Source organism: Antechinus flavipes, chromosome X (assembly GCF_016432865.1).
Source record: "Antechinus flavipes isolate AdamAnt ecotype Samford, QLD, Australia chromosome X, AdamAnt_v2, whole genome shotgun sequence".
NCBI lineage: Eukaryota > Metazoa > Chordata > Mammalia > Dasyuromorphia > Dasyuridae > Antechinus > Antechinus flavipes.
Window position 1 is genome coordinate 11,064,794 of NC_067404.1, and position 17,888 is coordinate 11,082,681.

Below are 17,888 nucleotides of genomic sequence, written 5' to 3' on the forward strand. Positions count from 1 at the left end.
TCCTGGAAGAGCTTACCTTCTAACAGAGGAGACAAAAAGTACTGATAGAGTGTGTGTGCGTGTGTGCGCGCACATGCACGCACATATACACACATAATGTATACACACATATATAATAAATCCAAAGGGCAGCTAGGTGGTACAATAGAGTGCCAGCCCTGGATCAGCAGGACCCAGGTTTAAATCCATTGCAGAAAGGAACTGTATGCCCCTGGGCAAGTCACCCTGTTTGCCTCCATTTCCCCTTCTGTCAAATGACCCAAAGGAAATGACAAATCACTCCAGTATCTCTACCAAGAAAAATCCCAAATGGGGTGACAGAGTCAGCTCTGACTGAAAAAAAACCCGACTGAGCAAGAAAACAGTAAATCTAAGAAGACTGAACACATCTACCGATGGTAAGCAGGGAAAGTGGCACCGGGCAGCTGAGGAAAGGCTTCAAGATCTGACCCATTTGGCCTCATGTATTGATTGAAGATAAGCCTTGACTCTAGGCACGAAAACGGCCAAGCTCGGGGTTCTTTGGACAGCTGGAGAAAGACAATCTGAAGGCCGGAGACAGCTGGTGGCTTGGGCAGCTCCTGTTTGGGCTTAGCTGGGAGCTGCTCTTTCCTTTGTCCTTCTTTGGTTGCTGCCAATCCTAGGTCATACCCTCGTGTGGAGCTCTGAATAGGGGCCCCGGGAGGAAAACTCCGAGGGGCTTGGCGTGGGGCGGTCCCAAAAATGATGGGCTCTCATGGAACATAGCTCCAGTATAAACATCCATGAAACCCCGATTCGGACCACGGGCGACCGGTGAGACTTGTTTCAGCTGACAACAAGCAAAGGACCACAATTATTATTAGATGCAAGGGTTTGAATTTAGGAATTCTTTCAGGTTTTTGGTAGGCAAAGCAACGTGACTTCCCGTTGTTATTTCCGGCTTCTCTGTGTGAAATGGCTCTCTGCTTCAGTTGGTAGAGATAAAATATTGCCCCCCTCCCCCCCAGTCCGTGAGGATCAATGTCATCCATGATGGCATGTTTTGTAAAACATGGAACAGAAAAACCAAGCCTATGTTAATAAGATTGAGTAGCAATTAAGTTTAATTTCATTAAGTGTTACTAAGTTGTGACCCCTCCTTTGTATCCACTCTCTGCTCTTGATCTTACTTCATGTGCTAAAGGGGATGATAACCCTTTGAAATCCCTTTCTTCTTCTGCTGTTTCAAAGAAACCAAGGCCTAGAGAATCTTGGTCTCTTTAAGGAGTTACAGGATGGAGGGCGCTTTTTGGAAGTGGGATTTAATTTCTCTTGAAGAGAACCGAGACAGAGCCTCCAGGTTGTTGGGAGGGTTTGAGTTTGGGTTTGGGTTTTTACTTTGCCGTGGGCTTCGGTGATCATCACCACTTTCTCTGAAATTCAGCTGAGAGTCAAGATTCAGTTTTGTTTGGATTGGTTTTAAGAAGCCAGTTTCCTAATTGTATAAATATGTTTACATCTATTGGATTTAATCTCTATTTTAACGTGTATAACATATTTTGGGTTGCTTGCCATCCAGGGAAGGGGATTAGGGAAAGGAGGGGAAAATTTGGCACACAAGGCTACGCAAGGGCCGATGGTGAAAAATTATCCGTCCATATGTTTTGAAAATAAAAAGCTTTAACAAAAAATGAAAAGAAAAGATCTTTGAAATGGTCAAAGGATAGGAATAGACAATTTTCAGATGAAGAAATTGAAACTATTTCTAGTCATATGAGAAGGTGCTCTAAATTACTATTGAGCAGAGAAATGCAAATGAAGACAACTCTGAGATACCCCTACGCAGATTGTCTAGATTGGCTAGAATGACAGGAAAAGATAATGCTGATGCTGAATGTTGGAAGGGATGTTGCAAAACGGGGACACTGATACATTGTTGGTGAAATTGTGACCATATCCAACCATTCTGGAGAGTGATGTGGAACTATGCTCAAAAAGTTATCAAACTGTGCATCCCCTTTGATCCAGCAGTGTTACTACTGGGCTTGTATCCCAAAGAGATCTAAAAGGAGGGAAAGGAACCCACATGTACAAAAATGTTTGTGGCGGCCCTGTTTGTAGTGACAAGAAACTGGAAACTGAGTGGATGCCCATCAGCTGGAGAATGGCTGAATAAGCTATGGCATATGAATATTATGGAATATTATTATTCTGTAAGAAACAATCAGCAAGATGATTTCAGAGAGGCCTGGAGAGTCTTACATGAACTGTTGCTGAGTGAAATGAGCAGGGCCAGGAGATCATTATATACCTCAACAACAAGACTGTATGAGGATGTATTCTGATGGAAGTGGATCTCTTCAACAAGGAGATGGTTCAGACCAGATCCAATGATCTTGTGATGAAGAGATCCATCTAACCCAGAGAGAGGACTATAGGAATTGAGTGTGGTTCACAACACAGCATTTTCACTCTTTTTATTGTGTTGTGCTTGCTTTTATTTTTTCTCATTTTTTCCTGTTTGCCTTGATTTGTCTCATGCAGCAAGAGAATTGTCTAACTATGTATGCATATAGTGGATCTAACATATATTTCTATGTTTAGAATGTTTCACCATGTTTAACATATGTTGGATTACTTGCCATCTGGGGAGGGGGTGGGGAGAGGGGAGCGACAAATGGAACACAAGGTTTTGCAAGGGATAATGTTGAAAAATTATCCATGCCTATGTTTTGAAAATAAAAAGCTTTAATAAAAACACAAAATTCATCATTCAAATGAAAAAAAAGAAGCCAGTTTCCAAGGGATATTGTGGGCTCAGGGTGCAGGCCCTTGAATCTCCTAGATATTGAGTCCTGAATGAGGACTCTTGGTAAATCCCTCAGCTTCTCCCAGGCCTCAGCTGTCTCATCCATCCAATGGGGATAGGACCATAGCACTGCCTTGCTTATAAAGTATTTAAGCTCAAAAATAAAAAAAATATGGTTGTTATTGTTATTAAGTGTCTGAGGCTCAAATCCAGACTCAGACATTTAATATTAATTCGCAATCATCGTGATTATTATTGTTAATACTAAGGAGAGTACGAACAACAACAGTCATGCCTGAAATGACTGAATAACAACAACTGAGTGTAGGAATAGAGGAGAGAAAAGCAGATGGGGTCATGTTTGGGGGAGGGCCTTGACTACCAGAAGCTTATCCTGTAGGGAATTTGGTGATTCTCTTATATAGACTAAATTGATAAAGGCAGAGATGTGTAGATAATGTCAAATCAACTGGTGTTTACTGAGTGCTGTGCTAGGTCTGACCTTTCAACCCGTCTTGTAGGTAAAAAGATCAAGAGTTTTCAATGAGCACCTTTCTCCTTTTCCCCCAAAGCATCAGTGTTACTTGAGGGGTCAAAGGTCGGTGTTGCCTTGGGCGTCACGGGGAGTCGCTTTGGGGGTCAAAGAGTCAGCATTACTTTGGGGGTCGAAGAGAGTTAATTTGGGGGTGAGTATTCACTTTGAGAGGCAAAGAATTCAAAAGAAGAATGGCTTAGCTTCTCCTATTCCATGTTACTTCCTGTTTTTGCATTCTAAATCTTAGAGGCAGTTCAGGGAGGTAGAGAATGGAGAGATGACCCTGGAATCAGGAAGATCTCAACTGAGAACCAACCTTAGAGACTTAAGAGCTGTGTGACCCTGGACAAGTCTCTTCATTCTATGTGCCTCAGTTTCTTCCTCTGTAAAATGAGTTGGAGAAGAAAATGGCAAACCGCTCCGGTGTCTCTGCCAAGAAAACCCCAAATTGGGTCACGGAGAGTTGAACACAAGTGACCAACAATATTATTGTTGTTATTATCATTTAATTTACATGATTTCATAATTAACTGCATCAAGAGAGAAAGAAACAAGCCACATATGGAGAACGTCTATGTCCTGATGAGGTTTATTTGTAGTCAGTAGAGATCTGGGGATGAGATGTTTGGGCTTCACGTCTGCACCCCCGGTCAGATCCACTGATGAAGCAGAGGTCTGTGTTCCCGGATGAGCCCATGACAATAGGGGAGTCCAGGCATAAGCACCTGCCCCTCCCCTTCCTCACGGGCTCACAATCTTCCTATTTTTAACCTTAAGGCTCCCATTGCTTCTGCTCGCCCTTTCCCAGTTGTTGTGAGTGTTAAATGAAATGACACAAGGAGAGGCAGCCGAGTGGCCCTGCAGCGGATACAGCACTGGGCTGGACTCAGAAGGACCCGAGTTCTAATCTGGCCTCAGGCATTCGCTAGCTGTGTGACCTTGAGCCTGTGGGAACCATGATTGCTTCAAGGAGAGAGACAGACAGAGATAGATAAAGATTCACCCCCATCCTCCCAGAGAGAGAGAGTGAAAGAGAGAGAGACAGAGAGACAGACAGACAGACAGACAGACAGACACACTCAGAGAGGGAGAGAAAGACAGAGAGAGACAGAGGGGGAGAGAGAGAGACAGAGGGGGAGAGAGAGAGAGACAGACAGACAGAGAGACAGAGAGGAGAGAGAAAGACAGAGAGACAGAGAGGAGAGAGAGGGAAACAGAGAGAGAGACAGAGGGGGAGAGAGAGACAGACAGAGACAGAGAGACAGAGAGGAGAGAGAGAGAGACAGACAGAGAGACAGAGAAGAGAGACAGAGGAGAGAGAGGGAAACAGAGAGAGAGAGAGAGAGAGAGAGAGAGAGAGAGAGGAGAGAGAGAGAGGAGAGAGACAGAGACAGACAGATAGAGAGACAGAGAGGAGAGAGAGAGAGGGAAACAGAGAGAGAGGAGAGAGAGGGAAACAGAGAGAGAGAGAGAGAGAGAGAGAGAGAGAGAGAGAGAGAGAGAGAAAGAGGAGAGAGACAGAGACAGACAGATAGAGAGACAGAGAGGAGAGAGAGAGAGGGAAACAGAGAGAGAGGAGAGAGAGGGAAACAGAGAGAGAGAGAGAGACAGAGGGGGAGAGAGGGACAGACAGAGAGACAGAGAGAGGAGAGAGAGGGAAACAGAGAGAGAGAGAGAGACAGACAAAGAGACAGAGAGAGAGACAGAGAGAGGAGAGAGAGGGAAACAGAGAGAGAGAGACAGAGGGGGAGAGAGAGACAGACAGAGAGACAGAGAGGAGAGAGAGAGAGACACAGAGAGAGAGACAGAGACAGAGAGAGAGAGAGAGAGAAGAGAGAAGAGAGACAGAGAGAGAGAGGGAAACAGAGAGAGAGAGACAGAGAGAGAGACAGAGAGGAGAGAGAGAGAGAGAGAGAGAGAGAGAGAGAGAGAGAGACAGAGACAGAGAGAGGGAAACAGAGAGAGAGAGAGAGACAGAGAGAGAGACAGAGAGGAGAGAGACAGAGACAGACGGATAGAGAGACAGAGAGGAGAGAGAAGAGAGAGGGAAACAGAGAGAGAGAGAGACAGAGGGGGAGAGAGAGACAGACAGAGAGACAGAGAGGAGAGAGAGAGAGACAGAGAGAGAGAGACAGAGAGAGAGAGAGAAGAGAGACAGAGGAGAGAGAGGGAAACAGAGAGAGATAGAGAGACAGAGAGAGAGACAGAGAGGAGAGAGACAGACAGAGAGACAGACAGGCAGAGACAGAGAGAGATACAGAGAGAGAGACACAGAAATACACACAGAGAGACAGAGACAGACACACCCACCCCCACCCACACAGAGGCCTATGTAGGTAAAGTATTTCTCAAACTTTATTAGTGCTATAGAAATGAGCTGTCATTATTACCATTATTATGCCGCTGTGGGGAAGGTAGATGACTAGAGAGAGCAGCCACTGCCGAGTCCCTGACAGGTAGGCCAGTTTGACTGAACCTGGAACTCTTGACCGCACATCAAGCTTCTAAGCCCAGGCTTGCCTCCAGGCCCGAGTAGCCGCTGAGGATAAAACTAGAGGAGCCCACTGAAACGGCCATGCTGGAAGACTTTTAGTGCTGTCTAGTATATTGTACACGTGTCCATCATGCTGACCGTGAGCTCTGGCCCTTGGTCAGAATCCCACTGTGGCAGCCTCAGTGATCCGTCCGACCCTCGCGCCCCGGCACAGAGGCATTATTTATCCTCGTGGTACAGAGTTCCAGGTTGAGCCAAACAGGCCCGTTTCCGTTTCTGTCACCCGCCTCTTGGTCTTTGGCACCAGCCTACGGTGCAGGCCCCTTTTCAACCTGTGGGAATACTTCAAAGTCAAGCCCAGGTACCAGTTTTACCCAAATCCTTGCTGACTGCTCTCTCCTCCAATTCTCATCTTTTTCTCTTTGTGCCCTCAGTTTCTCTGTCCCTCCCTCCTTTCCTTTTTTCCCCATCTCCTTTTCTCTCTTTCTGTCCCTTTCTCTCTGTATCTTTGTGTGTATTTCTGTCTCTGTCTCTCTGTCTCTGTATGTGTGTGAGAGAGACGCACATACAGAGATAGTCTGGAGAGAGAGAGAGAGAGAGAAAGAGAGAGAGAGAGAGAGAGAGGGAGGGAGGGAGGTGTTTTTCTCTGTCCGTCTGTCTGCCTTTCTCAGATATACCCATTAGCATAGATGTCTCTCTCCTCCACGTACCATCTGAGCTCCTTGGAGGTGGGGGTCTCTTTCTTTTGTGTCTTTGGGATCCCGTTACTGAGCAAGGTACCTTACGCTGAGACACGTGTGAACGTTTGCTGGGTTAGCCTGGATTTCTAGGCCTTGCCCAGTGCTTCCAGATGCCTAGCGGGGCTCTACTTCTTAAACTAACGGGTCAAAGATGAAAAGCCTGGGGAAACTGGCCCCCAGGGGCCAGGCCGTGAATATGGGATGGGAAAATTAGTCAGGAGACTCGGGAATCCAACACACTGCTTATTTCTCCCCAGGAAGATGGTGGGGGAGAGAGCTTGCCACTGGGAATGTCACAACGGGTCCAAGGCATGAGAATCATCTGCCAGAGTCTCAGGGGATTCCCCGGGACCACAGTGCTGCTTTCCCAGAACATTCCCAGAACTCTTAACGTAATCCAACCTGATTTCCAGGAAGACATCTTGGAGAAGCTTCACAAATAGGAACTCCTTGTTGGCATGAGCTTGCCAAGTGACCAGAAAGTCCTTGGAGGAACTTGCGCTGGAGAGGACCTCTGAGGCCATTTTATTTCATTCTCAATTTACAGAAAAGGAAACTGAGGCCAGGAAGTATTTTACTCGGGTTGTAGATCCTCTGAGTCTCAAGCCGGTGGTCTTCCCACCGTACCACATAATATTTGCTTCCTCTGCCATTGTAACATGTATGTATCCCTTCCTAATGGCAGTCATTCAGTCCACAAGACACGTTTTTGAAACATGAATTTACTTCCCTCTCGGTGCCAGGCCCAGGCTAGAGAAACAAAGAAAAGAGACCTGGCTAGTCTCGAAGGAGGTAGAAACATGCACGTGGGCGAGGGCAGACGCCCCGCCGGGATCACTCTGGATTCTGTTCTCTCTGTCCTGGGCTGAGGCGCCTCCATTTTTGTTTCGTCAGGAGAAGGTCTTGCAGGCTACATGTATCTGGTTCGTCTCAGAGAGGCCAGATAGATTTATATCAGCATTGCATTTGCTATCCCCATACTTTCCCCCTTTCTTGGCAGGCTCCTGGATCAACCAGTAAGTCAAGAGATTTTTATTTAGCACCTACTATGTGCCAGGCACTGTGCTAAGTCCTGGGAATACAAAAGGAGCAAAAAGACAGTCCCTGTCTTCAAGGAGCTTCCAATCTAATAGAGGAATAAATAGGCAAACAACTATGTATAAGCAAGCTATATAGATGATGAACAGGGAAGGTGCTAAAATTTAAAGGCACTTCCTATAGGAAGTGGGACTTTACTGGGCCTTAAATAGCACAGGGCTCAGAGTCTGGAAGACCTGAGTTCAAAGGCAGCTTCAGATGCTTGATACCCGTGTGACTTTGAACATTTAACATCTCTGCCTCAGTTTCCTCACTCTAAAATGGGGGCGATGATAGCATCTATCCCCCAACGTTATTGCGAGGATCAAATGAGATATTTGCAAAGCACGTAGCACAGTGCCTGATATACTTTCCTTCCTACTGTAACACGGACTCCCCTGGTCACGGTCCCTGTCCTCGTGAAGCTTGCAGTCTAATAGGAAACAAAACCTAGAAACCAATAGAATCCAAGCAAGCTCTATTAGGATAAATAGGAATAATGACCCAGAGGGAAGGCACTAGAATGAAGAAGGTTGGGGAAGGTTTCCTGTAGGAGATGGAACTTTAGTGGAGACTTAAAGGAAGTAGGGAGGTCAGTAGTCAAAGAGGAAGAGGGCGATTTTAGCAGCCAGAGAGAATGCCCAGAGCGAAAAGGTAAAGTTTCCTGTTCCTGGAACAGCCGGGAGGTCAGGGTCACCGGAGTAGGTGGAGGGGAGTGAGGGCAAGAAGATGGGAAAGGCGAGAGGGGTCGGCGCTTTTGGCGGCTGGATTGAGGACTGATGGAGATGAGGAAAGACTTAAAGAAAGGAGCCCATTCCGCCTAAGCAGCTATCGCAATAATGAAGCGAGGCGAGGAAAGTCCGCACCAGGGTGAGGGGAGCGTCAAAGGAGAGAAGGGGATGGACCGGAGAAATGCCGCCGAGATGAAGTCCGCGGGGTTTGGGCAACAGCTTGGATCCGGGGGCGGGATGTGAGACGGGAGTCCGGGATGCTGCTTAGCTTGTGAGTCTGAAGGACTGGGAGGATGGCCGTGTGCTTATAGCAATAAAAAAGGTAGGAGATGGAAGGGAAGTGGGGGGAAGGAGAATGAGTTCTGTCTGTTTGGAGAACGCCGAGTTTCTGATGTCCACTGGACATAGTTTGAGATGTCTGAAGAGCAGTCAATTAGAGATGGGAGATCAAAGAACAAGCTGAGGGTTATGGGAGCATAGGTAGATTTGAGAATCATCAACATGGAAAGTCATGATATCCATGGTAGCGGATGAGCTCACCACGAAGGAGCATAGAAGGCCCAGGGGACACCCGTGGTTAGAGGGGGTGATCTGGAGGAGGATCCAGCAAGGGAGGCAAAGAAGGAGCAGTTAGAGAGGGAGGAGGGGAAACAGGAGAGAGGGGTGGCCTGAAATCCTGGACAGAAAAGAGGATCACGGAGGAGAGGATGATCTACAGTGGACAGTTCTTTGTAAAGTTCAGGGGTAAAATGAATCACTAAGTCTTGTTTCTCACTGAACTCAGAGATCATTTTGATTTCAGATTTCTGATGGAGTAGAGAGACATTGTGGGAACCCGCCTCTACTCAGGAACATGGATATCTTGGTCAGAAAGCTGGGGTGGAGAGCATTTAAAGCAGGGTTTTCTAAACTTTTCCCACGCACAACCCTTTTTGCTGAGAAATAGATAGATATAGATACACACACAAGTATATAAAATAGATATTCAAATTAGACATTTACTGACAGGAAATCATCATTCTGTGACCCCCACATTCAGCTCCATGGCATCAGAGGGGGCCATAACCCACAATTTAAGAAGCTTTGATTTCAACATCGCATCCCTCCCAACGCAGACACAACGCTCTGCACAGAGTAGTGCTTTCCCAAAGGATTGTCGAGTGAATTGGATTCAGTCAGACAGGCGAGCGATACACCGGGCAAAACCCTGGCTGTGCGGTCCCTCGTCTAAGGCCTCGCGGGATGTAAGTGGCAAAGACCCCTCTCCGTCTCCCTCTCAGGCTTTCGGCTCCCTCCACCGGGAAGCCGAGGAGGTTGAACCATGGAGCCCTTGAGGACAATTCTAGCTCAGAATTCTGTGAATTCTAATTGGCCCGGACGAGTTTCGGGCCATAAGGTCATACGTCTACTGCTGTGGGAAATCAAGTCTTTCCCTGATTCAAATGTAGGCGACTGGTATGACCACAGGCAAGAATATTGGAGGAAGGGAATATATTCCACAGCGAGCATCGGTTTTTCTCCTGCTTAAGATGCCAAAAAGGTTTCAGTTCAACGTGACCGTGTCTTCTTACGCTGTGCAGAGAATGCAAAGCGGTGAATTCTGAGTGCCACGTGTCGTCTAAGCTTCACTGTTTTCCTGGTGCTTAGGGTAGCGCTTTCCATTAGTCAATCAAGAAATATCGATTAAGTATCTGCCATGTGCCACTTATTGTATTAAGGGTTGGGGATAGAGGCAAAAATGATAGTCCTCGCCCTCCGGGACAGCTAGGTGGCGCTACGATGCGTAAAACATTGGGATCGGCTTCAGGAATGCATGAGTTCAAATCCGGTCTCAGATATTTACTAGGTGTGAGACCTTGGGTAAGTCACTTAGTCCTATTTGCCCCAGTTTCCTCACCCATAACATGAGGGTCATAAGAGCACCTGCCTCCAAGTGCTGTCATGAAAATCAAACAGTTATATTTGTAAAGCACTTGGCACAGTGTCTGGCATATGGCAGGTACTCTACAAATGCTAGTTGTCAAGGAGCTCATCTTCCCTAGGGGGAGACGACACATGAAGATAAATATCTGGATAAATAGATTTTGTTGTTTAGTCATTTTAGTTCCGTTCAGCTCTCCGTGACCCGATTTTTGGGTTTTCTTGGCAAACCTACTAGAGTGGTTTGCTGTTTCCTTCTCTAGCTCGTTTTGCAGATAAGTAAATCGAGGCAGACGGGGTGAACTCAGATCTTCCTGACTCCAGTCCTGCCTGATACTCTACCCACTAAAACACCACCTAGATGCCTAGATAGATGGATAGCTCGATAGAAAAGTAGAAAGAAAGAAAAGTAATTAATAGAAAGTCATTTGGTGGGAAGGGTAGTAAGTTGGTGGGGGATCGGGAAAGGTTTCATGTTGGAAGTCGGTTAGCTTGAGCTAAGCATTGTGGGAAAGTAGGAATTCTAAGAAAGGGAAGTGAGAAGGGAAAGCATCCCAAGCAGTTGCATCCTGTGTGAGGGAAAGCCAGAAGAACAGCTCAGCCGGAATGGAGGGGATGAGGGAAAAGGCCATAATTTAGATTCAGTCTGGAAAGGTTACATCGAATCCAGATTGGGAAGCCAGACAGAGTACTTTGTAATTTGCCCCAGAGGTAATAGGGAATCACTGGAATTTACCGAGAAGTGACCGGTCAAGTCTTGTGTTTTCAGAATCACTCGGGTGGCTTGTAGATGATGGATTAAGTGTGGGAGAGACTTGAGGCGGGGAGACCAATTAGGAGGTTACCGGGAAGTGATGAAGGCCTGAACACTTAAGGCATTCTTCCATTCATTCAGTCAAACATTTATTAAGCATTTACTGTATACTGGGTCCCATCCTAGGTGCTAGGAAGACAAAGTCCCAAACAATTCCGGTTTTCAGGGATAGTCCATTCTAAGGAGGGGGGTAACTCGCATATAAATAGACACGTACAGGATAGTACAGAATAGATGGCATATAGTCTTCTTTCCGAGAAGATCCTTCAAAAGCGAGTGACCACCTATTGGCTTCCCACTGTTCTCTTGGGATAAATTTGGGGAATCCTGGGCCACCTCTAGGTTCAGTTTCCCACGGCTGTTGGACATCTAAGGTTCTACCTGCTCACTCTCCCGATAGGACTTCCATCTCCCACTTATCCTGGGAGGTTGGGGCCAAGGCAGACTACATTTCCAGAATGATTATCCTACCCCAGCTGTGACTGATAATGCGTCTCTCCGGTTTGTTCCAACAGGGGATCTGCCCCACTAGTCTGGCACTGGGTCAACAGCTCCTCCAGTAGCTCCTTTCGCATAGCCGAGCACCCGTGTCCCGATGACGCTCTGCTGGTCTGCAGTCAGCTCACCATCTTCAGCATGGTGGCCAGTGATACTGGCTACTTCACCTGCAGCTACAAGGACGTCCCTGATTCGGAGGACCCGAGCTTCATGACCAGGGTGTACGTGTATGTCAAAGGTGAGTGTGGTCTTTCTTCTCTCTCTCTGCTCCCACGTGCTAGGGTTTGCCGTGCCGTGCCCTCTGGGCCATCAGGCACGCAGATAGGTTCGATATCTTTCTAGGGGAGTGAGGAGGAAGGAAGTGTATATACCTCATGGGCTAGAAAATACCCAAATCCAAGCTAAGGTAGCGTGGCAAAATGTGAAAACAAATGCATGAGGAAGGAGGCAGAGCAGGTGATTTGTATCCAAGTTTTCTTAGTCTCTTTGAGACCTTGGGTTAGACATTCAATCTTTTAAAGTCTCACTTTCCTCTGCAAAATGAGATTCTTAGGTCATAGATTTAGGAATGGGAGGAACTCTGGAGGCCATTTGGTCTGAGTACTTTCTTTTCTTTTTTAAAAATTTTCAATAGTATTTTCTTTTCCAAATACATGTAGTTTGCAATATTCATTTCAACTTCACATTGCAAATTTTTCTCCCTCCCTCCCTCCCTCCCTTATCTCTGCCCTTACAAGATAGGAAACAATAGGTTGGCACTTTATTTTCTAAAAAAGGGAACTGAGACCTAGAAAAATGAAGTAACATTTTCAAAGTCATGAAGATACAAAGTGATAAGACAGCAGATTTGAACCCAGGCCCTCAGAATCCAGAACCAGCAGCCATCATTCTAGCTCTGAATTTAGAAGAGAGAATGGCAGAGCCAGGAGGGATTATAAAACAGAGAAGAGCAAAGCTGGAAGGTGTGTGTGTGTGTGTGTGTGTGTGTGTGTGTGTGTGTGTGTGTGGGTAGAAGTAGATAGAGTACTACCCTAGAATCAGGGAGATTTGAATTCAAATCTGACTCAGATACTTCCTATCTGTGTAACTTTGGGCAAGTCACTTAATCTCTCTCTGCCTCAGTTTCCTCATCTGTAAAGGGGGATCATAACTGCACCACATCACAAGGTTGCAGTGAAGCTCAAATGAGGCAAGATTTGTAAACATTTAGCCCGGTGCCTGCAATATTGTAAGCATTTAATAAAGATTTGTTTCCTTCCTTCTCATTTTTTCAGAGATGTTAGGAATTGAAACCCAGAGGTACCTTATACAAGGTCCCACAATTACCCTAGATTTGGAAGAGAACCTGACTTTGAATTCTGCCTCTTCTGCTATATTAAACAGTCCCTTTCCTTGGCCTCCTACTAGAGTGTGGATGAGGAAAGAATCAGAGGAGCTGAGAAGCTTGGTGTGGGTTGGGGGAGTTAGAACTTCCACCAAAAAGATTATCCCCTTCCAATAAAATCCATGTTTCTGGAACATTTGAAGCTTTCTAAGCTTTGTACACATTCTTCACTACAATCCTGTAGATTAGCTCGTTCAAGGATTATCCCTATTTTTCAGATAAAGGAAACTGAGGCTCAGAGAGAAGTGATGGCCCTCATGGTTCATAAGTATCAAAGGGTAGGCATTCGAACCCCCTCCAGATCCAATGGTCTTTTCCCCACCCTACAGTGTCTGCCCCTGTTGTTCCTTCCCTAGACTGTTCCACTTTTTCTCTCCCTATCTTTTGGGGTCATTTAAAGCTAGTATCCTTTTCCCAAGGATGCCTTACAAGTTGAGCCGGACATCGGGAGGGCTTTGGAGGCCCTTTCCTTCCAGCTGAAGAGGAAGGCGCCTCCCACCTGGTCCTTCTCTCCAGCACCTCCCTAGTGTGCTCTCCGGGGCCGGGACCTCTTCGTCGCTCCAGTTTGGAATTCTAATTTCCTCTTTGAGCGTACCATGGCTGCTGCCTCCGATTCCTGGGCCACAGCGGGCGTCTTCTCCTGGAAATGTGCTTCAGGCCCTTACTAGTCAGCTCCTATGGAGTCATTGTCCCTCTCCTTTCCTAAAGGAGCTGTCAATTCCATTAGGGGACTGATTTTTCCCCCCAGCCATTCCCCAGCCCCCTCAACCTTCCCAGTTCTGGTGCTGAGCTGCATGGTCTCCTCATTACACATCACTCGTTAGTCAGGAGCAGAGAATCCCAGAGCCGGGACGAACTTCCAAGGGCATTTGGTCTGAATCATATTGAATCACAATCCCCTCTATAATACCCCTTCCAGGAATCATTTAGCCTTTGCTGAAAACCTCCAATGATGGAGGAGCTCCCTAGCTTTTGAAGAAGCCCATTGCTAGTATGGAGCCTCTATAACTCTTTACACCTTTACGCATTTCATTCTAGTCTTACCATTATAGCTCACATTTTGAGAACGATGTCAAATAATAGGAAAATGGGATATTCTTGCTTTATCCCTATTTCTATTGGGAAAACTTAGAGGGTTTCTCCATTGCAAACCATGCTACCTTTTTGATCACATTCGAGAAGAACCTTTCCATCTCTAGGCTTCTAAGGTTTGTACCAAATGAGATTGAAAATGAATCAAAAGCTTTTTTTCAGCAATCATTGAAATAATTGGGGTTTGTTAAATCTTTGTTATTTATAGGGTTAATTTTGCTTTTGTTTGTTTTCTTCTTCATTTGACCAGGCCTGTGAGTTTATCAATACAAAGAACACTCAGTGAGCAATTTCCTCTATCAATGCAAATTACTATTTTCTCTTTCACTTAGTCTGAGAGAAATGCTTTCCATATATATGTATATGTATTGATATATATTACATATATTGACAAATTCTGTGTGTGTGTGTGTGTGTGTAATATAGTGCTTAGCACAGTGCCTGGCATAGTAAGTAGGTACTTAACAAATTTTTATTGATATATATATATATATATATATATTTATAGATATACATTTATAGATGAATGCTGTTTGTGTGTGTGTGTGTGTGTGTGTGTGTGAGATGAACTTTAAATGTCAGAAAAGAAAGTTCTTAGTTGATCCTACAGGTAGATGAGGAGTCCGTGTTTTTCATTTTCACATTAACAATCAACAAAAATAAGTTTATTGTTTTCTTTTTTGTGAATCGTTCTTACATTCTTGGTATGACTCCAATTCAATCACTGGAAATTATTTTCTGAATGTGTTTCTCTAAGTCTGTTTGTCAGGACTTTACTTAACGTTTCTTCATCCATTAGGGAGAGGGATTCATAGATGTCTTTTTATGCTTTTTTTGGATGTTGGGACAGTTTTTGTCTCATCATAAAAGGCAGTTGGCACAGTGCCTTCTATCCCTATTTTTGAGAATAATTTTGATAGAGCAGGTTTTACATTTTCCCTGTCACTCACTGAGCTTTTTAAAATGATGAATAAATAAAATGACCACTCTCCCCCCACCTTCATGTCTTTATGTCACCCTTTCTACATGCAAATAAACATTTCCTTTCTTAATCTTTTATTACCGCCTGAAATTATTTAGCTTTCAATTTGTTCGGTTTCAGAGTTTAAAGCCCAGACCACCTGGTTTCCTTTGAAGAAATAATTCCAGTGTGTTCCTTTTCATGAGCATATTCTTTGATGTTTTGGCTCATCCTTTTGAGATTTATTATGTCGGCAATTTCAGCTGAGGTCTCTTACTCTCAGGGATGTCTCATTCCAATTTTATATTTCTTGTAACTCCAGAGTAATCCCAAGATGCCCATTCTTACTGTTTCTTTCTTAAAATCGAGCTAGTTTTTTCTTCTCCCATGAAAGATTTGTTCTTTGATATTGTCATTCCAAAAATGGACTATGTTTCTCAACAATTTAAATTCAAGGTTTATTTCTGCCGATGTCTTGGGGATTTCCTTGACCCAAACTTAGTCATCTGCATCTAATAATTCCGGGAAGGGGTTCCATATGATTTCCTGGAGTATGGCATTCAGTTTTTCTTTTCGTATTTTTTAAGAAGACCTTTGATCCATAGATTAATTTTTTTGCAGCCTATCCTACACTTCAATATTATGGTTTGTAAAGCTATCATGTTCCATTTTTTAAAAAAATATTTTTTCCTTCTTTGTCTCCTTTTTAAAAAATCCTTTGTGTGTCTTTTTTCCTTCTAGAATCCACTAATAGGGAGAGTCATTTTATCTTTTGTTCTAAAATCTTAAGTGTCTGGCTAATCTTGTTGATTTTCTTATTCCAAAAAAGAATTCTTATTCCAGTCTTTACTTCTTAGATTGCTTTTATTTCTTTTCATTGTTTTTTTCTGAACAAACAAACCTTTAGGAGGTTCCTAAAGTCATTCTACTGAAGTGCCCAGACCAGTGGACTGATGAGTTGGTCTTCTTGCCATTGCTGAGTCTTCTGAATTTGGAGATATTTTAACTTGTATTATTTGACATAATAGATAGAAAATTGCTCCTATGGAATCTCTAGCTCTTCCATTTTCTTAATTTTCCTTCATCCCCATTTTATAGTGGAGGAAATGGAGACTTAAACTTTAAATGACTTGCTGAAACATCACAGAACTACCACATAACAAATCTGTGGGACTTGAGGTAAATTACAAGCCTCAGTTTCTTCCTCTATAGAATGAAAGAATTAACCTACAAGTTCACTAACATCCTCTTCCAGTTCTAAATCCTCAGACTCCATGAACCTAGGGAGGTATCAAAGAAACTATGAAGGGAGAGATTTGATTTGGATTGAGCAAATGAAGGAATCTTTCATTCATCCTTTCCTTGATCAAAAACACTGGCTGTAAAAATGGTTTTTCAACTTTTTGCTTCCCTTCTAATCTTGGTTGCATCGGCTTTCTTTCTGCAAAACCTTTTTAATTTAATGTAGTCAAAATTAACCATCCTTTCCTTCAACATTGTTGAAATGTCTGTCATTCAACAAACATTTTTCTAGCATCATCCATGTGTAGTTCACGGTTCCAGGCATGCTATAAAACAAAAAGAAGATTAAGATGTGGTTCTGATCCCATAGGGATTTCCAGTCTAGTTGGGATGGGTTGGTTGGACCTGTCATCCCACTAGCGTTAGACACTTCCTTGATCGATGCAGACGGGTTACTCAGATATTTGCCTAGAGGACACTCAGAGGTGGCCAATATATGTCTGAGGTAGAACATGGAGGCATGTTTTTTGACTCCAAGGCTATTTATAGTCCATTGAACCACCCAGATTATTTTAGCTGGGGCAATACGATATATTTTTGGGGAAAGGCAGACACGTCAAATCAGATTGTCAGAGCTAGAAGACCATACACTCAACACCTTCTTTCAAGAGAGAGGGATACTGAGATTCCAGGAAGGGATGTGTTTTGTTTGAAGTCACAGAGCTGCTAATATCTGAGCAAGGGCCCAAATGCAGTCTTTGAAGGTTGGATTAGATGATGTCTAAGGAGTGACCCCTTCGTTCTACTATCCTCTGGTCCCATTTACATTCTATCTAGCTTTCTCCCTTCATCAATCTAGAAATTTGTATTAATTATAAGTTGTTGTTGTTTAGTCATTTCAGTCATGTCCAACTTTGGTGATTTGGGGTTTTCTTTTTTCCCCGATATTATTTTATTTTTCCACATACACGTAAAGATAGATTTCAACATTCATATTTGTAAAATTTTGTGTTTTAAAATTTTCTCCTTCCCTCCCTTACACAGTCATCTGATAGATGTTAAATATGTGTAATCCTTTTAAACAGAATTCTATATTTCTCATGTTGTGCAAGAAGAATCAGATCAAAAGGGTTAAAAACCCAGGGAAAAGAAAAAAAACAACAAATAACCAAAAAGATGAAAATACTATGCTTCGAACCACATTCAGTCTCCATAGTTCTCTTTCTGAATGTGATTGGCATTTTCTATTCCAAGTCTATGAGAATTGCCTTGAATCACTTCATTATTGAAAAGAGCCAAGTCCATCACATTTGATCATCATACAATCTTGTTACTGTATACAATGACCTCCTGGTTCTGCTCGCTTCGTTTAGCATCAGTTCATGTATATATTCAGGTTTTCCTGAAATCAACCAGCTCATCATTTCATATAGAACAATAATATTCTATTACATTCATATACCGTCACTTATTCAACCATTCCCTAACTGATGGGCATCCACTAAGTTTCCATTTCCTTGCCATTACAAAAAGAGCTGCTACAAACATTTTTGTACATATGGGTCTTTTTCCCTTTTTTATGATCTCTTTGGGATACAGACCCAGTAGTGAGACTGCTATATCACAGTTT

General features: G+C 43.9%; 1 protein-coding gene across 1 annotated transcript in view; it reads left to right on the plus strand.

Moving 5' to 3' along the window:
- Positions 1–17,888, plus strand: part of LOC127543051 (vascular endothelial growth factor receptor kdr-like) — a 194,835-nt gene that overhangs the window by 65,451 nt on the left and 111,496 nt on the right. Inside the window, exon 3 of the mRNA XM_051969017.1 lies at positions 11,597–11,817. Within this exon, the coding sequence (XP_051824977.1) occupies positions 11,597–11,817 (221 nt within the window). The remainder of the gene's footprint in view (positions 1–11,596; positions 11,818–17,888) is intronic.